At 46.0% G+C, this 23585-nt stretch overlaps 1 protein-coding gene across 2 annotated transcripts in view; it reads right to left on the bottom strand.

Moving 5' to 3' along the window:
* LOC106566385 (S-adenosylhomocysteine hydrolase-like protein 1) overlaps positions 1 to 23585 on the bottom strand; it is a 69816-nt gene that overhangs the window by 2984 nt on the left and 43247 nt on the right. Inside the window, exons 6-15 of one of the 2 annotated variants that reach the window (XM_045692884.2) lie at positions 22644 to 22738; positions 22172 to 22278; positions 21906 to 22022; positions 6635 to 6787; positions 6444 to 6514; positions 5429 to 5523; positions 5251 to 5349; positions 1160 to 1228; positions 733 to 811; positions 243 to 363 (exon numbers count right to left, since the gene is read on the bottom strand). In XM_045692884.2, coding sequence (XP_045548840.1) covers positions 243 to 363; positions 733 to 811; positions 1160 to 1228; positions 5251 to 5349; positions 5429 to 5523; positions 6444 to 6514; positions 6635 to 6787; positions 21906 to 22022; positions 22172 to 22278; positions 22644 to 22738 — 1006 coding nt within the window. Of the gene's footprint in view, positions 1 to 235; positions 364 to 732; positions 812 to 1159; positions 1229 to 5250; positions 5350 to 5428; positions 5524 to 6443; positions 6515 to 6634; positions 6788 to 21905; positions 22023 to 22171; positions 22279 to 22643; positions 22739 to 23585 lie in introns of those variants that run through there. The other variant, XM_045692885.2, reaches the window with a different exon arrangement.

Genomic DNA, 23585 nt, shown 5'->3' with positions numbered 1-23585 from the left:
CTTAGGCTAATTGTTTAGATTGACTTTTGATAGTGGTCCTCACTCCAACCCTATCGCAGAGTTGATCCCCAGTTGAGTCATACCAAAGACTCTAAAAATGGGACCTAATGGATCTCAAGGCCCTTTTGACCAGATGTCCTGTAACAGGAGATATGGACAGTTCTGGTTCGGACAAGGTTCACTTAAATGTTTTAATAGGGAGACAATCAGGTAGAGAAAGAACAAGTAGAATGTCTCAGTACCTGTAGTAGTTGGGTTTGAAGGGTCCATTCTTGTTCAGGCCCATGTATTTGGCCTGCTCGTCAGACAGCTCTGTAAGGTGGGCATCAAAGTTGGGCATGTGCAAGCTGGCCACGTACTCATCTGGATGGAAGACACAGGTGGAATGTGAAGAGGACGCCTCTTTTGTAGTTCACTACTTATAACCCACACATACTTGTTTGGAAAATGCAGTGTTGCGGTAAAAAACACTAGGTGGCGACGTCGAGCCACATACAACAAACCCATTGAAACCTATGCGGTACACATTTATCACATGAATTCATTAAGATTTTCATCAATAAGGCTCAGTCAGAGAGACTACTTGTATGTATGCAGATAAATGGTCTGCTCTTCAAATGGCACCCTATTCCTTACATAGTGCACTAATTTTGACCAGAGCCCTATGGCCTGGTCCAAAGTAATTCACTATAAAGGGAATGGGGTGCCATTACGGATGGGCCCAGGTCTTACCCATTTTCTTAGGCAGCAGATAGACGTCCTGTTTGTAGCGTCCCTCAGGAGCATTGAACAGCTCAATCAAAGCCAAGGCCTGCAGAGACACAGACCACCACAGAGTCTCAACGCTGCCAACATCCCATTCCCACAAAGCTCAGGTAACAGCAGAACAACAGGGGAGCAGGAGATATCCTAACTCAAGTCTTGTCTTCAGCAAACCTCTAAAGCAACAAGTATGACTAATAAAAAAAACACCTCAGTATTTTCACATTCAATTTAGGGGTGCTTAGATATTATTGGTACTGACTATTGTCTTAGTTTATACAACAAGCAAGAACAAATACATAAAAAAACCTAAATGAATATTTTTAGGAATAGAAAATAAATAGTTTTTCTGTGTGTTTTTGACACAACTGTCATCTAAATAAACTAGATGCCTCACCTGAGTAGTAGCTGTGATGGACAGAACAAACGTGGGGACTGTGGAACAGCTCAGATTCAACAGACGACCCTATAGGGAAACACAATTCACACTCAGCAAGCACACACATTACACGAATCAACTAGTCACTCATGTAGCCATTCACAGGGAAACTGACATTGCACTTTGAAATCAAAACAGAGATTAGAAGAGAGAGAAGAGAATAACACACAGATGAGTCCAGCTATGAACGAAGACCCCAGAGTACACTCTGATACTACACCTCAGAGTACACTCTAATACTACACCCTGATACTACACCTCAGAGTACACTCTAATACTACACCTCAGAGTACACTCTAATACTACACCCTGATACTACACCTCAGAGTACACTCTAATACTACACCTCAGAGTACACCCTGATACTACACCTTGATACTACACCTTAGAGTACACCCTAATACTACACCCTGATACTACACCTCAGAGTACACTCTAATACTACACTCTGATACTACACCTCAGAGTACACTCTAATACTACACTCTGATACTACACCTCAGAGTACACTCTAATACTACACCCTGATACTACACCTCAGAGTACACCCTGATACTACACCTCAGAGTACACCCTAATACTACACCCTGATACTACACCTCAGAGTACACTCTAATACTACACTCTGATACTACACCTCAGAGTACACTCTAATACTACACCCTGATACTACACCTCAGAGTACACTCTAATACTACACCCTGATACTACACCTCAGAGTACACTCTAATACTACACCCCGATACTACACCTCAGAGTACACTCTAATACTACACCCTGATACTACACCTCAGAGTACACTCTAATACTACACCCTGATACTACACCCCAGAGTACACTCTAATACTACACCCTGATACTACACCTCAGAGTACACTCTAATACTACACCCTGATACTACACCTCAGAGTACACTCTAATACTACACCCTGATACTACACCCCAGAGTACACCCTGATACTACACCCGAGAGTACACTCTAATACTACACCCTGATACTACACCCCAGAGTACGCCCTGATACTACACCCCAGAGTACACCCTGATACTACAGTCCAGAGTACACCCTGATACTACACCCCAGAGTACACCCTGATACTACAGTCCAGAGTACACCCTGATACTACAGTCCAGAGTACACCCTGACACTACACCCCAGAGTACACCCTGATACTACACCTCTCTCTGAGTACACCCTGATACTACCCCTCAGAGTACACTCTGATACTACACCCCAGAGTACACCCTGATACTACACCCCAGAGTACACCCTGATACTACACCCCAGAGTACACCCTGATACTACACCGCAGAGTACACCCTGATACTACACCCCAGAGTACACCCTGATACTACAGCCCAGAGTACACCCTGATACTACACCCCAGAGTACACCCTGATACTACACCGCAGAGTACACCCTGATACCACAGCCCAGAGTACACCCTGATACCACAGCCCAGAGTACACCCTGATACTACACCCCAGAGTACACCCTGATACTACACCCCAGAGTACACCCTGATACTACACCCCAGAGTACACCCTGATACTACACCTCAGAGTACACCCTGATTCTACACCGCAGAGTACACCCTGATACTACACCCCAGAGTACACCCTGACACTACACCTCAGAGTACACTCTGATACTACACCTCAGAGTACACTCTGATACTACACCAGCGAGTACACTCTGATACTACACCAGCAAGTACACTCTGATACTACACCAGCGAGTACACTCTGATACTACACCAGCGAGTACACTCTGATACTACACCAGCGAGTACACTCTGATACTACACCAGCGAGTACACTCTGATACTACACCAGCGAGTACACTCTGATACTACACCATCGAGTACACTCTGATACTACACCAGCGAGTACACTCTGATACTACACCTCAGAGTACACCCCGATACTACAGAGCATTGGTTAACAATGGGAAGACAAAGCCTTTTGTTCCATGAAGTTAGTGGGAAACCTCTCTGGCCAAGTCAGTATTTTGTTCCGTTTTCAATAACAGAGTCGGGTTTGGGAGCTGACAAAGGTGACAAAAAGGTCACCAGGATACATCTCACTGTGAAAAACCTCTCCAATGAAGTATTTTGTAACTCTAGAAGGTTGTTTGTAGCTTTTTCAATCACAGAGAAAGGTGTGGGAGGGAATACAGTATCCTGAAATACAAACTAAAGCTCATTCCATCTCAGTATCCTGAAATACAAACTAAAGCTCATTCCATCTTAGTATCCTGAAATACAAATTAAAGCTCATTCCATCTCAGTATCCTGAAATACAAATTAAAGCTCATTCCATCTCAGTATCCTGAAATACAAACCAAAAAGTAATTACATCTCAGTATCCTGAAATACAAACCAAAAAGTAATTACATCTCAGTATCCTGAAATACAAACTGAAGCTCTTCCATCTCAGTATCCTGAAGTACAAACCAAAAAGTAATTACATCTCAGTATCCTGAAATACAAACTAAAGCTCTTCCATCTCAGTATCCTGAAATACAAACCAAAAAGCTCTTCCATCTCAGTATCCTGAAATACAAACTAAAGCTCTTCCATCTCAGTATCCTGAAATACAAACTAAAGCTCATTCCATCTTAGTATCCTGAAATACAAATTAAAGCTCATTCCATCTCAGTATCCTGAAATACAAATTAAAGCTCATTCCATCTCAGTATCCTGAAATACAAACCAAAGCTCATTCCATCTCAGTATCCTGAAATACAAACCAAAAAGTAATTCCATCTCAGTATCCTGAAATACAAAATAAAGCTCATTCCATCTCAGTATCCTGAAATACAAACCAAAAAGCTCTTCCATCTCAGTATCCTGAAATACAAACTAAAGCTCTTCCATCTCAGTATCCTGAAATACAAACTAAAGCTCTTCCATCTCAGTATGCTGAAATACAAATTAAAGCTCATTCCATCTCAGTATCCTGAAATACAAATTAAAGCTCATTCCATCTCAGTATCCTGAAATACAAACTAAAGCTCTTCCATCTCAGTATCCTGAAATACAAACTAAATCTCTTCCATCTCAGTATCCTGAAATACAAACTAAACCTCTTCCATCTCAGTATCCTGAAATACAAAATAAAGCTCAAAAACATTAAATGACCATGAGAATCGATAGAACATCGCTCAAAGACGCACAAAAACGATATAACATTCAAAATGTTTGAAATAAATAAAGTAACAGGGTTCACCTGTTTTTTAGAAACATATTTAATTTGTAATAGGGTGGACGATTTCATCTTACACTGACCAAAAATCTAAACGGAACATGCAATATTTTCAAAGATATTACTGAGTTACAGTTCATATAAGGAAATCAGTCAATTGTAATAAATTCATTAGGCCCAAATCAATGGATTTCACATGACTGGGCAGGGGCACAGCAATGGGTGGGACTGGGAGTGGATAGGTACACCCAATTGGGAGCCAGGTCCAGCCAATCAGAATGAGTTTTTCCCCACAAAAGGGCATTATTACAGACAGAAATACTTCTCAGCCAACAGGACCAGGTACTGTACCCCGGCCAACAGGACCAGGCACTGTACCCCGGCCAACAGGACCAGGTACTGTACCCCGGCCAACAGGACCAGGCACTGTACCTCGGCCAACAGGACCAGGTACTGTACCCCGGCCAACAGGACCAGGCACTGTACCCCGGCCAACAGGACCAGGTACTGTACCCCGGCCAACAGGACCAGGTACTGTACCCCGGCCAACAGGACCAGGCACTGTACCCCGGCCAACAGGACCAGGCACTGTACCCCGGCCAACAGGACCAGGTACTGTACCCCGGCCAACAGGACCAGGCACTGTACCCCGGCCAACAGGACCAGGCACTGTACCCCGGCCAACAGGCCAAGGTGTGTGTGTGTGTGTGTGTGTGTGTGTGTGTGTGTGTGTGTGTGTGTGTGTGTGTGTGTGTGTGTGTGTGTGTGTGTGTGTGTGTGTGTGTGTGTGTGTGTGTGTGTGTGTGTGTGTTGTGTGTTGTGTGTGTGTGTGTGTCCATTACCTCAGCCAGCAGAATGACCCTCTTGCCGTCGGGCCAGATCACATGGTCCACCTGAGAACGCACCCTTTCCCAGGTGAGCTCCGGGCTCCGCAGGCTGGCCTAGACGGGAGAGAGACCAGACACAGCGGCGGTTAGTGACAGAGCAGCAGACCACCCACACCAACCAAAAATAACTCACCACATCAATCTCAGTATTGGAATGTCCCATGTTGCAGACTATACAGCCGTTCTTAATCCGATCCAGCTGCTCTCTGGTCACCACGTTCTTATTACCTGAGTGACATCACGACAACAACGTAGTCAGAACACTCCTTCGCTCATCTGAGCTCGGATCGTAATGTACACTGTTAGCTAAGTCATCGGTAATACAGCGAGAGAGAAAGGAACAGAGAGACAGAGAGAGAGACAGAGACAGAGAGACAGAGACAGAGAGAGAGACAGAGAGAGACAGAGAGAGAGACAGAGAGAGAGACAGAGAGAGAGACAGAGAGACAGAGAGAAAGAGAATAATGAATGCAATCTGTTATGAAGTGAGTCACCAACTGATTTGATAAAGATACTGCGTGGTTTAAACATGGTGGAAAAAGCTGAGTCATAAACATGGACATCTGCTGGGGTATTTATATTTGAAGATTGAGGGTGTTTTGGGTTTGTATGATTATCAGAGTAGAATAGAATAAATCCTTCTGCTTTCCGGACCACTGTGCTTCCACTTACCCCTCTAGGCTGAGTTACCGTAAAGTCCTTTTGTAACAACTGATGTTGTGAAAAATGACTTTATGAATATATATATATATATATATATATATATATATATATATATATATATATATAATTATTGATTTGATATATATATATATATATATATATATATATATATATATACACACACATATATCAATCAAATCAATAATTTATGTATATATATATATATATATATATATAGATATAAATTATTGCTTTGATTGATATATATATATATATATATATATATCAAATCAATAATTATATATATATATATATATATATATATCAATCAAAGCAATAATTTATATCTATATATATATATATATATACATAAATTATTGATTTGATTGATATATGTGTGTGTATATATATATATATATATATCAAATCAATAATTATATATATATTATATATATAATTATTGATTTGATTGGTTTCTAGTTTACCTGTGCAGGTTATCACAATATCCATCTGCCGAATGACTTCATTCAGCTTGACCACCCTGAACCCATCCATGCTATCGTGTAGGAGAGAAATCATCCACAAACAATGCTCATTATGACCACCACTGTTGTATTGTAAAAAAAAATATATATATATTTTAAGAAGAGTAAAATGTCGCCCTGAGGTTTCTTACCAGCCCTGCAGGGCACAGATGGGGTCTATCTCTGTGATGCAGACGATGGCTCCCATAGCCTTCAGAGCAGAACAGCAACCCTTACCCACTTCTCCATAACCACACACCACCACCTGTTTCCCTCCAAACATCACATCAGTGGTCCTCTTCAAACTACAGCAAGAAGGGAAATACATGATTTGGATTAGAAGGTTGTGTATGACAACTATCACAAACAAACAAAAAAAAAAACACTGATCTGCTTGGGGACATATTTGTGATTCCATGGAGGAAGATATTTCATGTCTAAGTAGAGAACGAATAGTTGTGAATGTTACCATGACAACTCCCCGTCCAGGATGGACTCTCTGCAGCAGTAGTTACTGTACTATAGTCTACATGACAACTCCTCCTCACCCGTCCAGGATGGACTCTCTGCAGCAGTAGTTACTGTACTATATTCTACATGACAACTCCTCCTCACCCGTCCAGGATGGACTCTCTGCAGCAGTAGTTACTGTACTATATTCTACATGACAACTCCTCCTCACCCGTCCAGGATGGACTCTCTGCAGCAGTAGTTACTGTACTATATTCTACATGACAACTCCTCCTCACCCGTCCAGGATGGACTCTCTGCAGCAGTAGTTACTGTACTATATTCTACATGACAACTCCTCCTCACCCGTCCAGGATGGACTCTCTGCAGCAGTAGTTACTGTACTATATTCTACATGACAACTCCTCCTCACCCGTCCAGGATGGACTCTCTGCAGCAGTAGTTACTGTACTATATTCTACATGACAACTCCTCCTCACCCGTCCAGGATGGACTCTCTGCAGCAGTAGTTACTGTACTATATTCTACATGACAACTCCTCCTCACCCGTCCAGGATGGACTCTCTGCAGCAGTAGTTACTGTACTATAGTCTACATGACAACTCCTCCTCACCCGTCCAGGATGGACTCTCTGCAGCAGTAGTTACTGTACTATAGTCTACATGACAACTCCTCCTCACCCGTCCAGGATGGACTCTCTGCAGCAGTAGTTACTGTACTATAGTCTACATGACAACTCCTCCTCACCCGTCCAGGATGGACTCTCTGCAGCAGTAGTTACTGTACTATATTCTACATGACAACTCCTCCTCACCCGTCCAGGATGGACTCTCTGCAGCAGTAGTTACTGTACTATATTCTACATGACAACTCCTCCTCACCCGTCCAGGATGGACTCTCTGCAGCAGTAGTTACTGTACTATATTCTACATGACAACTCCTCCTCACCCGTCCAGGATGGACTCTCTGCAGCAGTAGTTACTGTACTATATTCTACATGACAACTCCTCCTCACCCGTCCAGGATGGACTCTCTGCAGCAGTAGTTACTGTACTATATTCTACATGACAACTCCTCCTCACCCGTCCAGGATGGACTCTCTGCAGCAGTAGTTACTGTACTATAGTCTAAATGACAACTCCTCCTCACCCGTCCAGGATGGACTCTCTGCAGCTGTAGTTACCTTACTATATTCTACATGACAACTCCTCCTCACCCGTCCAGGATGGACTCTCTGCAGCAGTAGTTACCGTACTATATTCTACATGACAACTCCTCCTCACCCGTCCAGGATGGACTCTCTGCAGCAGTAGTTACCGTACTATAGTCTACATGACAACTCCTCCTCACCCGTCCAGGATGGACTCTCTGCAGCAGTAGTTACCGTACTATATTCTACATGACAACTCCTCCTCACCCGTCCAGGATGGACTCTCTGCAGCAGTAGTTACCGTACTATATTCTACATGACAACTCCTCCTCACCCGTCCAGGATGGACTCTCTGCAGCAGTAGTTACCGTACTATAGTCTACATGACAACTCCTCCTCACCCGTCCAGGATGGACTCTCTGCAGCAGTAGTTACCGTACTATATTCTACATGACAACTCCTCCTCACCCGTCCAGGATGGACTCTCTGCAGCAGTAGTTACTGTACTATATTCTACATGACAACTCCTCCTCACCCGTCCAGGATGGACTCTCTGCAGCAGTAGTTACTGTACTATAGTCTACATGACAACTCCTCCTCACCCGTCCAGGATGGACTCTCTGCAGCAGTAGTTACTGTACTATATTCTACATGACAACTCCTCCTCACCCGTCCAGGATGGACTCTCTGCAGCAGTAGTTACTGTACTATATTCTACATGACAACTCCTCCTCACCCGTCCAGGATGGACTCTCTGCAGCAGTAGTTACTGTACTATATTCTACATGACAACTCCTCCTCACCCGTCCAGGATGGACTCTCTGCAGCAGTAGTTACTGTACTATATTCTACATGACAACTCCTCCTCACCCGTCCAGGATGGACTCTCTGCAGCAGTAGTTACTGTACTATATTCTACATGACAACTCCTCCTCACCCGTCCAGGATGGACTCTCTGCAGCAGTAGTTACTGTACTATATTCTACATGACAACTCCTCCTCACCCGTCCAGGATGGACTCTCTGCAGCAGTAGTTACTGTACTATATTCTACATGACAACTCCTCCTCACCCGTCCAGGATGGACTCTCTGCAGCAGTAGTTACTGTACTATATTCTACATGACAACTCCTCCTCACCCGTCCAGGATGGACTCTCTGCAGCAGTAGTTACTGTACTATATTCTACATGACAACTCCTCCTCACCCGTCCAGGATGGACTCTCTGCAGCAGTAGTTACTGTACTATATTCTACATGACAACTCCTCCTCACCCGTCCAGGATGGACTCTCTGCAGCAGTAGTTACTGTACTATATTCTACATGACAACTCCTCCTCACCCGTCCAGGATGGACTCTCTGCAGCAGTAGTTACTGTACTATAGTCTACATGACAACTCCTCCTCACCCGTCCAGGATGGACTCTCTGCAGCAGTAGTTACTGTACTATATTCTACATGACAACTCCTCCTCACCCGTCCAGGATGGACTCTCTGCAGCAGTAGTTACTGTACTATATTCTACATGACAACTCCTCCTCACCCGTCCAGGATGGACTCTCTGCAGCAGTAGTTACTGTACTATATTCTACATGACAACTCCTCCTCACCCGTCCAGGATGGACTCTCTGCAGCAGTAGTTACTGTACTATATTCTACATGACAACTCCTCCTCACCCGTCCAGGATGGACTCTCTGCAGCAGTAGTTACTGTACTATATTCTACATGACAACTCCTCCTCACCCGTCCAGGATGGACTCTCTGCAGCAGTAGTTACTGTACTATAGTCTACATGACAACTCCTCCTCACCCGTCCAGGATGGACTCTCTGCAGCTGTAGTTACCTGTACTATATTCTACATGACAACTCCTCCTCACCCGTCCAGGATGGACTCTCTGCAGCAGTAGTTACTGTACTATATTCTACATGACAACTCCTCCTCACCCGTCCAGGATGGACTCTCTGCAGCAGTAGTTACTGTACTATATTCTACATGACAACTCCTCCTCACCCGTCCAGGATGGACTCTCTGCAGCAGTAGTTACCGTACTATATTCTACATGACAACTCCTCCTCACCCGTCCAGGATGGACTCTCTGCAGCAGTAGTTACCGTACTATATTCTACATGACAACTCCTCCTCACCCGTCCAGGATGGACTCTCTGCAGCAGTAGTTACCGTACTATATTCTACATGACAACTCCTCCTCACCCGTCCAGGATGGACTCTCTGCAGCAGTAGTTACCGTACTATATTCTACATGACAACTCCTCCTCACCCGTCCAGGATGGACTCTCTGCAGCAGTAGTTACTGTACTATAGTCTACATGACAACTCCTCCTCACCCGTCCAGGATGGACTCTCTGCAGCAGTAGTTACCGTACTATATTCTACATGACAACTCCTCCTCACCCGTCCAGGATGGACTCTCTGCAGCAGTAGTTACTGTACTATAGTCTACATGACAACTCCTCCTCACCCGTCCAGGATGGACTCTCTGCAGCAGTAGTTACTGTACTATATTCTACATGACAACTCCTCCTCACCCGTCCAGGATGGACTCTCTGCAGCAGTAGTTACTGTACTATATTCTACATGACAACTCCTCCTCACCCGTCCAGGATGGACTCTCTGCAGCAGTAGTTACTGTACTATATTCTACATGACAACTCCTCCTCACCCGTCCAGGATGGACTCTCTGCAGCAGTAGTTACTGTACTATATTCTACATGACAACTCCTCCTCACCCGTCCAGGATGGACTCTCTGCAGCAGTAGTTACTGTACTATATTCTACATGACAACTCCTCCTCACCCGTCCAGGATGGACTCTCTGCAGCAGTAGTTACTGTACTATATTCTACATGACAACTCCTCCTCACCCGTCCAGGATGGACTCTCTGCAGCAGTAGTTACTGTACTATATTCTACATGACAACTCCTCCTCACCCGTCCAGGATGGACTCTCTGCAGCAGTAGTTACTGTACTATATTCTACATGACAACTCCTCCTCACCCGTCCAGGATGGACTCTCTGCAGCAGTAGTTACTGTACTATATTCTACATGACAACTCCTCCTCACCCGTCCAGGATGGACTCTCTGCAGCAGTAGTTACTGTACTATATTCTACATGACAACTCCTCCTCACCCGTCCAGGATGGACTCTCTGCAGCAGTAGTTACTGTACTATATTCTACATGACAACTCCTCCTCACCCGTCCAGGATGGACTCTCTGCAGCAGTAGTTACTGTACTATATTCTACATGACAACTCCTCCTCACCCGTCCAGGATGGACTCTCTGCAGCAGTAGTTACTGTACTATATTCTACATGACAACTCCTCCTCACCCGTCCAGGATGGACTCTCTGCAGCAGTAGTTACTGTACTATAGTCTACATGACAACTCCTCCTCACCCGTCCAGGATGGACTCTCTGCAGCAGTAGTTACTGTACTATATTCTACATGACAACTCCTCCTCACCCGTCCAGGATGGACTCTCTGCAGCAGTAGTTACTGTACTATATTCTACATGACAACTCCTCCTCACCCGTCCAGGATGGACTCTCTGCAGCAGTAGTTACTGTACTATATTCTACATGACAACTCCTCCTCACCCGTCCAGGATGGACTCTCTGCAGCAGTAGTTACTGTACTATATTCTACATGACAACTCCTCCTCACCCGTCCAGGATGGACTCTCTGCAGCAGTAGTTACTGTACTATATTCTACATGACAACTCCTCCTCACCCGTCCAGGATGGACTCTCTGCAGCAGTAGTTACTGTACTATATTCTACATGACAACTCCTCCTCACCCGTCCAGGATGGACTCTCTGCAGCAGTAGTTACTGTACTATATTCTACATGACAACTCCTCCTCACCCGTCCAGGATGGACTCTCTGCAGCAGTAGTTACTGTACTATATTCTACATGACAACTCCTCCTCACCCGTCCAGGATGGACTCTCTGCAGCAGTAGTTACTGTACTATATTCTACATGACAACTCCTCCTCACCCGTCCAGGATGGACTCTCTGCAGCAGTAGTTACTGTACTATATTCTACATGACAACTCCTCCTCACCCGTCCAGGATGGACTCTCTGCAGCAGTAGTTACTGTACTATATTCTACATGACAACTCCTCCTCACCCGTCCAGGATGGACTCTCTGCAGCAGTAGTTACTGTACTATATTCTACATGACAACTCCTCCTCACCCGTCCAGGATGGACTCTCTGCAGCAGTAGTTACTGTACTATATTCTACATGACAACTCCTCCTCACCCGTCCAGGATGGACTCTCTGCAGCAGTAGTTACTGTACTATATTCTACATGACAACTCCTCCTCACCCGTCCAGGATGGACTCTCTGCAGCAGTAGTTACTGTACTATATTCTACATGACAACTCCTCCTCACCCGTCCAGGATGGACTCTCTGCAGCAGTAGTTACTGTACTATATTCTACATGACAACTCCTCCTCACCCGTCCAGGATGGACTCTCTGCAGCAGTAGTTACTGTACTATATTCTACATGACAACTCCTCCTCACCCGTCCAGGATGGACTCTCTGCAGCAGTAGTTACTGTACTATATTCTACATGACAACTCCTCCTCACCCGTCCAGGATGGACTCTCTGCAGCAGTAGTTACTGTACTATATTCTACATGACAACTCCTCCTCACCCGTCCAGGATGGACTCTCTGCAGCAGTAGTTACTGTACTATATTCTACATGACAACTCCTCCTCACCCGTCCAGGATGGACTCTCTGCAGCAGTAGTTACTGTACTATATTCTACATGACAACTCCTCCTCACCCGTCCAGGATGGACTCTCTGCAGCAGTAGTTACTGTACTATAGTCTACATGACAACTCCTCCTCACCCGTCCAGGATGGACTCTCTGCAGCAGTAGTTACTGTACTATATTCTACATGACAACTCCTCCTCACCCGTCCAGGATGGACTCTCTGCAGCAGTAGTTACTGTACTATATTCTACATGACAACTCCTCCTCACCCGTCCAGGATGGACTCTCTGCAGCAGTAGTTACTGTACTATAGTCTACATGACAACTCCTCCTCACCCGTCCAGGATGGACTCTCTGCAGCAGTAGTTACCGTACTATATTCTACATGACAACTCCTCCTCACCCGTCCAGGATGGACTCTCTGCAGCAGTAGTTACTGTACTATATTCTACATGACAACTCCTCCTCACCCGTCCAGGATGGACTCTCTGCAGCAGTAGTTACCGTACTATATTCTACATGACAACTCCTCCTCACCCGTCCAGGATGGACTCTCTGCAGCAGTAGTTACCGTACTATATTCTACATGACAACTCCTCCTCACCCGTCCAGGATGGACTCTCTGCAGCAGTAGTTACTGTACTATAGTCTACATGACAACTCCTCCTCACCCGTCCAGGATGGACTCTCTGCAGCAGTAGTTACTGTACTATATTCTACATGACAACTCCTCCTCACCCGTCCAGGATGGACTCTCTGCAGCAGTAGTTACTGTACTATAGTCTACATGACAACTCCTCCTCACCCGTCCAGGATGGACTCTCTGCAGCAGTAGTTACTGTACTATATTCTACATGACAACTCCTCCTCACCCGTCCAGGATGGACTCTCTGCAGCAGTAGTTACTGTACTATATTCTACATGACAACTCCTCCTCACCCGTCCAGGATGGACTCTCTGCAGCAGTAGTTACTGTACTATATTCTACATGACAACTCCTCCTCACCCGTCCAGGATGGACTCTCTGCAGCAGTAGTTACTGTACTATATTCTACATGACAACTCCTCCTCACCCGTCCAGGATGGACTCTCTGCAGCAGTAGTTACTGTACTATATTCTACATGACAACTCCTCCTCACCCGTCCAGGATGGACTCTCTGCAGCAGTAGTTACTGTACTATATTCTACATGACAACTCCTCCTCACCCGTCCAGGATGGACTCTCTGCAGCAGTAGTTACTGTACTATATTCTACATGACAACTCCTCCTCACCCGTCCAGGATGGACTCTCTGCAGCAGTAGTTACTGTACTATATTCTACATGACAACTCCTCCTCACCCGTCCAGGATGGACTCTCTGCAGCAGTAGTTACTGTACTATATTCTACATGACAACTCCTCCTCACCCGTCCAGGATGGACTCTCTGCAGCAGTAGTTACTGTACTATATTCTACATGACAACTCCTCCTCACCCGTCCAGGATGGACTCTCTGCAGCAGTAGTTACTGTACTATATTCTACATGACAACTCCTCCTCACCCGTCCAGGATGGACTCTCTGCAGCAGTAGTTACTGTACTATATTCTACATGACAACTCCTCCTCACCCGTCCAGGATGGACTCTCTGCAGCAGTAGTTACTGTACTATATTCTACATGACAACTCCTCCTCACCCGTCCAGGATGGACTCTCTGCAGCAGTAGTTACTGTACTATATTCTACATGACAACTCCTCCTCACCCGTCCAGGATGGACTCTCTGCAGCAGTAGTTACTGTACTATATTCTACATGACAACTCCTCCTCACCCGTCCAGGATGGACTCTCTGCAGCAGTAGTTACTGTACTATATTCTACATGACAACTCCTCCTCACCCGTCCAGGATGGACTCTCTGCAGCAGTAGTTACTGTACTATATTCTACATGACAACTCCTCCTCACCCGTCCAGGATGGACTCTCTGCAGCAGTAGTTACTGTACTATAGTCTACATGACAACTCCTCCTCACCCGTCCAGGATGGACTCTCTGCAGCAGTAGTTACTGTACTATATTCTACATGACAACTCCTCCTCACCCGTCCAGGATGGACTCTCTGCAGCAGTAGTTACTGTACTATATTCTACATGACAACTCCTCCTCACCCGTCCAGGATGGACTCTCTGCAGCAGTAGTTACTGTACTATATTCTACATGACAACTCCTCCTCACCCGTCCAGGATGGACTCTCTGCAGCAGTAGTTACTGTACTATATTCTACATGACAACTCCTCCTCACCCGTCCAGGATGGACTCTCTGCAGCAGTAGTTACTGTACTATATTCTACATGACAACTCCTCCTCACCCGTCCAGGATGGACTCTCTGCAGCAGTAGTTACTGTACTATATTCTACATGACAACTCCTCCTCACCCGTCCAGGATGGACTCTCTGCAGCAGTAGTTACTGTACTATATTCTACATGACAACTCCTCCTCACCCGTCCAGGATGGACTCTCTGCAGCAGTAGTTACTGTACTATAGTCTACATGACAACTCCTCCTCACCCGTCCAGGATGGACTCTCTGCAGCAGTAGTTACTGTACTATATTCTACATGACAACTCCTCCTCACCCGTCCAGGATGGACTCTCTGCAGCAGTAGTTACTGTACTATATTCTACATGACAACTCCTCCTCACCCGTCCAGGATGGACTCTCTGCAGCAGTAGTTACTGTACTATATTCTACATGACAACTCCTCCTCACCCGTCCAGGATGGACTCTCTGCAGCAGTAGTTACTGTACTATATTCTACATGACAACTCCTCCTCACCCGTCCAGGATGGACTCTCTGCAGCAGTAGTTACTGTACTATATTCTACATGACAACTCCTCCTCACCCGTCCAGGATGGACTCTCTGCAGCAGTAGTTACTGTACTATATTCTACATGACAACTCCTCCTCACCCGTCCAGGATGGACTCTCTGCAGCAGTAGTTACTGTACTATATTCTACATGACAACTCCTCCTCACCCGTCCAGGATGGACTCTCTGCAGCAGTAGTTACCGTACTATATTCTACATGACAACTCCTCCTCACCCGTCCAGGATGGACTCTCTGCAGCAGTAGTTACCGTACTATAGTCTACATGACAACTCCTCCTCACCCGTCCAGGATGGACTCTCTGCAGCAGTAGTTACCGTACTATATTCTACATGACAACTCCTCCTCACCCGTCCAGGATGGACTCTCTGCAGCAGTAGTTACCGTACTATAGTCTACATGACAACTCCTCCTCACCCGTCCAGGATGGACTCTCTGCAGCAGTAGTTACCGTACTATATTCTACATGACAACTCCTCCTCACCCGTCCAGGATGGACTCTCTGCAGCAGTAGTTACCGTACTATATTCTACATGACAACTCCTCCTCACCCGTCCAGGATGGACTCTCTGCAGCAGTAGTTACCGTACTATATTCTACATGACAACTCCTCCTCACCCGTCCAGGATGGACTCTCTGCAGCAGTAGTTACCGTACTATATTCTACATGACAACTCCTCCTCACCCGTCCAGGATGGACTCTCTGCAGCAGTAGTTACCGTACTATATTCTACATGACAACTCCTCCTCACCCGTCCAGGATGGACTCTCTGCAGCAGTAGTTACCGTACTATATTCTACATGACAACTCCTCCTCACCCGTCCAGGATGGACTCTCTGCAGCAGTAGTTACCGTACTATAGTCTACATGACAACTCCTCCTCACCCGTCCAGGATGGACTCTCTGCAGCAGTAGTTACCGTACTATAGTCTACATGACAACTCCTCCTCACCCGTCCAGGATGGACTCTCTGCAGCAGTAGTTACTGTACTATATTCTACATGACAACTCCTCCTCACCCGTCCAGGATGGACTCTCTGCAGCAGTAGTTACTGTACTATATTCTACATGACAACTCCTCCTCACCCGTCCAGGATGGACTCTCTGCAGCAGTAGTTACTGTACTATATTCTACATGACAACTCCTCCTCACCCGTCCAGGATGGACTCTCTGCAGCAGTAGTTACTGTACTATATTCTACATGACAACTCCTCCTCACCCGTCCAGGATGGACTCTCTGCAGCAGTAGTTACTGTACTATATTCTACATGACAACTCCTCCTCACCCGTCCAGGATGGACTCTCTGCAGCAGTAGTTACTGTACTATAGTCTACATGACAACTCCTCCTCACCCGTCCAGGATGGACTCTCTGCAGCAGTAGTTACTGTACTATAGTCTACATGACAACTCCTCCTCACCCGTCCAGGATGGACTCTCTGCAGCAGTAGTTACTGTACTATAGTCTACATGACAACTCCTCCTCACCCGTCCAGGATGGACTCTCTGCAGCAGTAGTTACTGTACTATATTCTACATGACAACTCCTCCTCACCCGTCCAGGATGGACTCTCTGCAGCAGTAGTTACTGTACTATATTCTACATGACAACTCCTCCTCACCCGTCCAGGATGGACTCTCTGCAGCAGTAGTTACTGTACTATATTCTACATGACAACTCCTCCTCACCCGTCCAGGATGGACTCTCTGCAGCAGTAGTTACTGTACTATATTCTACATGACAACTCCTCCTCACCCGTCCAGGATGGACTCTCTGCAGCAGTAGTTACTGTACTATATTCTACATGACAACTCCTCCTCACCCGTCCAGGATGGACTCTCTGCAGCAGTAGTTACTGTACTATATTCTACATGACAACTCCTCCTCACCCGTCCAGGATGGACTCTCTGCAGCAGTAGTTACTGTACTATAGTCTACATGACAACTCCTCCTCACCCGTCCAGGATGGACTCTCTGCAGCAGTAGTTACTGTACTATATTCTACATGACAACTCCTCCTCACCCGTCCAGGATGGACTCTCTGCAGCAGTAGTTACTGTACTATAGTCTACATGACAACTCCTCCTCACCCGTCCAGGATGGACTCTCTGCAGCAGTAGTTACTGTACTATATTCTACATGACAACTCCTCCTCACCCGTCCAGGATGGACTCTCTGCAGCAGTAGTTACTGTACTATATTCTACATGACAACTCCTCCTCACCCGTCCAGGATGGACTCTCTGCAGCAGTAGTTACTGTACTATATTCTACATGACAACTCCTCCTCACCCGTCCAGGATGGACTCTCTGCAGCAGTAGTTACTGTACTATATTCTACATGACAACTCCTCCTCACCCGTCCAGGATGGACTCTCTGCAGCAGTAGTTACTGTACTATATTCTACATGACAACTCCTCCTCACCCGTCCAGGATGGACTCTCTGCAGCAGTAGTTACTGTACTATATTCTACATGACAACTCCTCCTCACCCGTCCAGGATGGACTCTCTGCAGCAGTAGTTACTGTACTATAGTCTACATGACAACTCCTCCTCACCCGTCCAGGATGGACTCTCTGCAGCAGTAGTTACTGTACTATAGTCTACATGACAACTCCTCCTCACCCGTCCAGGATGGACTCTCTGCAGCAGTAGTTACTGTACTATATTCTACATGACAACTCCTCCTCACCCGTCCAGGATGGACTCTCTGCAGCAGTAGTTACTGTACTATATTCTACATGACAACTCCTCCTCACCCGTCCAGGATGGACTCTCTGCAGCAGTAGTTACTGTACTATATTCTACATGACAACTCCTCCTCACCCGTCCAGGATGGACTCTCTGCAGCAGTAGTTACTGTACTATATTCTACATGACAACTCCTCCTCACCCGTCCAGGATGGACTCTCTGCAGCAGTAGTTACTGTACTATATTCTACATGACAACTCCTCCTCACCCGTCCAGGATGGACTCTCTGCAGCAGTAGTTACTGTACTATATTCTACATGACAACTCCTCCTCACCCGTCCAGGATGGACTCTCTGCAGCAGTAGTTACTGTACTATATTCTACATGACAACTCCTCCTCACCCGTCCAGGATGGACTCTCTGCAGCAGTAGTTACTGTACTATATTCTACATGACAACTCCTCCTCACCCGTCCAGGATGGACTCTCTGCAGCAGTAGTTACTGTACTATATTCTACATGACAACTCCTCCTCACCCGTCCAGGATGGACTCTCTGCAGCAGTAGTTACTGTACTATATTCTACATGACAACTCCTCCTCACCCGTCCAGGATGGACTCTCTGCAGCAGTAGTTACTGTACTATATTCTACATGACAACTCCTCCTCACCCGTCCAGGATGGACTCTCTGCAGCAGTAGTTACTGTACTATATTCTACATGACAACTCCTCCTCACCCGTCCAGGATGGACTCTCTGCAGCAGTAGTTACTGTACTATATTCTACATGACAACTCCTCCTCACCCGTCCAGGATGGACTCTCTGCAGCAGTAGTTACTGTACTATATTCTACATGACAACTCCTCCTCACCCGTCCAGGATGGACTCTCTGCAGCAGTAGTTACTGTACTATATTCTACATGACAACTCCTCCTCACCCGTCCAGGATGGACTCTCTGCAGCAGTAGTTACTGTACTATATTCTACATGACAACTCCTCCTCACCCGTCCAGGATGGACTCTCTGCAGCAGTAGTTACTGTACTATAGTCTACATGACAACTCCTCCTCACCCGTCCAGGATGGACTCTCTGCAGCAGTAGTTACTGTACTATATTCTACATGACAACTCCTCCTCACCCGTCCAGGATGGACTCTCTGCAGCAGTAGTTACTGTACTATATTCTACATGACAACTCCTCCTCACCCGTCCAGGATGGACTCTCTGCAGCAGTAGTTACTGTACTATAGTCTACATGACAACTCCTCCTCACCCGTCCAGGATGGACTCTCTGCAGCAGTAGTTACTGTACTATATTCTACATGACAACTCCTCCTCACCCGTCCAGGATGGACTCTCTGCAGCAGTAGTTACTGTACTATAGTCTACATGACAACTCCTCCTCACCCGTCCAGGATGGACTCTCTGCAGCAGTAGTTACTGTACTATATTCTACATGACAACTCCTCCTCACCCGTCCAGGATGGACTCTCTGCAGCAGTAGTTACTGTACTATATTCTACATGACAACTCCTCCTCACCCGTCCAGGATGGACTCTCTGCAGCAGTAGTTACTGTACTATATTCTACATGACAACTCCTCCTCACCCGTCCAGGATGGACTCTCTGCAGCAGTAGTTACTGTACTATATTCTACATGACAACTCCTCCTCACCCGTCCAGGATGGACTCTCTGCAGCAGTAGTTACTGTACTATATTCTACATGACAACTCCTCCTCACCCGTCCAGGATGGACTCTCTGCAGCAGTAGTTACTGTACTATAGTCTACATGACAACTCCTCCTCACCCGTCCAGGATGGACTCTCTGCAACAGTAGTTACTGTACTATATTCTACATGACAACTCCTCCTCACCCGTCCAGGATGGACTCTCTGCAGCAGTAGTTACTGTACTATATTCTACATGACAACTCCTCCTCACCCGTCCAGGATGGACTCTCTGCAGCAGTAGTTACTGTACTATAGTCTACATGACAACTCCTCCTCACCCGTCCAGGATGGACACTCTGCAGCAGTAGTTACTGTACTATATTCTACATGACAACTCCTCCTCACCCGTCCAGGATGGACTCTCTGCAGCAGTAGTTACTGTACTATATTCTACATGACAACTCCTCCTCACCCGTCCAGGATGGACTCTCTGCAGCAGTAGTTACTGTACTATATTCTACATGACAACTCCTCCTCACCCGTCCAGGATGGACTCTCTGCAGCAGTAGTTACTGTACTATATTCTACATGACAACTCCTCCTCACCCGTCCAGGATGGACTCTCTGCAGCAGTAGTTACTGTACTATATTCTACATGACAACTCCTCCTCACCCGTCCAGGATGGACTCTCTGCAGCAGTAGTTACTGTACTATATTCTACATGACAACTCCTCCTCACCCGTCCAGGATGGACTCTCTGCAGCAGTAGTTACTGTACTATAGTCTACATGACAACTCCTCCTCACCCGTCCAGGATGGACTCTCTGCAGCAGTAGTTACTGTACTATATTCTACATGACAACTCCTCCTCACCCGTCCAGGATGGACTCTCTGCAGCAGTAGTTACTGTACTATATTCTACATGACAACTCCTCCTCACCCGTCCAGGATGGACTCTCTGCAGCAGTAGTTACTGTACTATAGTCTACATGACAACTCCTCCTCACCCGTCCAGGATGGACTCTCTGCAGCAGTAGTTACTGTACTATATTCTACATGACAACTCCTCCTCACCCGTCCAGGATGGACTCTCTGCAGCAGTAGTTACTGTACTATATTCTACATGACAACCCCTCCTCACCCGTCCAGGATGGACTCTCTGCAGCAGTAGTTACTGTACTATATTCTACATGACAACCCCTCCTCACCCGTCCAGGATGGACTCTCTGCAGCAGTAGTTACTGTACTATATTCTACATGACAACCCCTCCTCACCCGTCCAGGATGGACTCTCTGCAGCAGTAGTTACTGTACTATATTCTACATGACAACCCCTCCTCACCCGTCCAGGATGGACTCTCTGCAGCAGTAGTTACTGTACTATATTCTACATGACAACCCCTCCTCACCCGTCCAGGATGGACTCTCTGCAGCAGTAGTTACTGTACTATATTCTACATGACAACTCCTCCTCACCCGTCCAGGATGGACTCTCTGCAGCAGTAGTTACTGTACTATAGTCTACATGACAACTCCTCCTCACCCGTCCAGGATGGACTCTCTGCAGCAGTAGTTACTGTACTATATTCTACATGACAACTCCTCCTCACCCGTCCAGGATGGACTCTCTGCAGCAGTAGTTACTGTACTATATTCTACATGACAACCCCTCCTCACCCGTCCAGGATGGACTCTCTGCAGCAGTAGTTACTGTACTATATTCTACATGACAACCCCTCCTCACCCGTCCAGGATGGACTCTCTGCAGCAGTAGTTACTGTACTATATTCTACATGACAACCCCTCCTCACCCGTCCAGGATGGACTCTCTGCAGCAGTAGAGGTTGTCAAACTTCTGCTTCGTAACCGAGTCGTTCACATTCATGGCCGGGACACACAGCTTGCCTGCCTTGGACAGCTGGTACAACCTGAGAATAAAGGAAATAAAGAAGACAGTCTTTAAGGTGAGCCACAGACTAACGGAGAATAAACTGGACCAATGACAAAAAAGTTGAAAAAAATATCTCTTCTTGCTGTGAATGTATTTGACCAATGTTTTAGGAAAGCTCTTTCTCACCTGTGGACTCCAGTAACACTCTCCTCCACGATGCCCTGAGCCTTCTTGAACACGCTGGGGTACTTCTTATAAACCCAGTGGGTCAGATCCCCTCCGTCATCCAGAATCTAACAATAACAGCACAATGATAATATATATATATATATATATATATATATATATATATATATATATATATATATATATACAAATGGTGAAGTCAACAATCACCTTCCACAGTAGGGTGGGGCATCACTGCATCAATGATCAATGTCAAGCAGACATTGGGGGCGAATGTGTGTGCATTTCCATTATCTGAAATATTTGCATGATTTTGCTTGCCTAGTATGGAGTTTTCAGTACTGGGACTATTCCAATGGTTCAATTGTGCCTGGTAAGTTAAATCAAGCACGTCTCAAGTGCATACATATTGTAAATTTTTGACCCAGGTCTGACGTAAAATCTATTATTGAATAGTTTAGTATTTAGGTACCATGTTGGCCTGCCAGCCTTCTTTGTTGACACAGCGGTCAATGCACCACCAAAAATCATCCTCTGACTCGCCCTTCCATGCAAACACAGGCACACCTGTAGGGGAGAGGAGAGAGAGAGGGGAAGAGAGAGGAAGAGAGAGATGAAGAAGAGGCTAGTATTTATTATGGCTGGGGGAGAGGGAGAGAGAAAATGAGGATGAAACTTTTATAACGGCTTGAGACAGCGGGTGGGGGTAGGGGGGAAAGAGAGATAGAGACAGAAAGAGAGAGAGACAGAAAGACAAAGAGACAGAAAGATAGAGAGACAGAAAGACAAAAAGAGACCGAGAGAGACAGAAAGCGAGACAGAAAGACAAAGAGAGCGAGACAGAAAGAGAGAGAGAAAAAGACAGAGAGAAAAAAAAGAGACAGAAAGAGACAGAGACAGTGAGAGACAGAAAGAGGGAGAGACAGAAAGAGAGACAGAGAGAGAGCGAGAGAGAGAAAGAGAGAGACAGGAAGAGAGAGGGAGAGAAAGAAAGAGAAAGAGAGAGAGCGAGACAGAAAGAGAAAGAGAGCGAGACAGAGAGAGAAAGAGCCACAGAGAGAAAGAGAGCGAGAGACAGAAAGAGACAGAGACACAGAGAGAAAGAGAGCGAGAGACAGAAAGAGACACAGAGAGAAAGAGAGCGAGAGACAGAAAGAGACACAGAGAGAAAGAGAGCGAGAGACAGAAAGAGACAGAGACACAGAGGGAAAGAGAGCGAGAGACAGAAATAGACAGAGAGAAAGAGAGAGACAGAAAGAGACAGAGACACAGAGAGAAAGAGAGAGAGACAGAAAGAGACAGAGACACAGACACAGAGAGAAAGAGAGCGAGACAGAAAGAGACAGAGACACAGAGAGAAAGAGAGCGAGACAGAAAGAGACAGAGACACAGAGAGAAAGAGAGCGAGACAGAA

Source organism: Salmo salar, chromosome 13, assembly GCF_965601325.2.
Source record: "Salmo salar chromosome 13, fSalSal1, whole genome shotgun sequence".
Taxonomy (NCBI): domain Eukaryota; kingdom Metazoa; phylum Chordata; class Actinopteri; order Salmoniformes; family Salmonidae; genus Salmo; species Salmo salar.
This window is presented reverse-complemented; position numbering and strand designations above follow the sequence as displayed.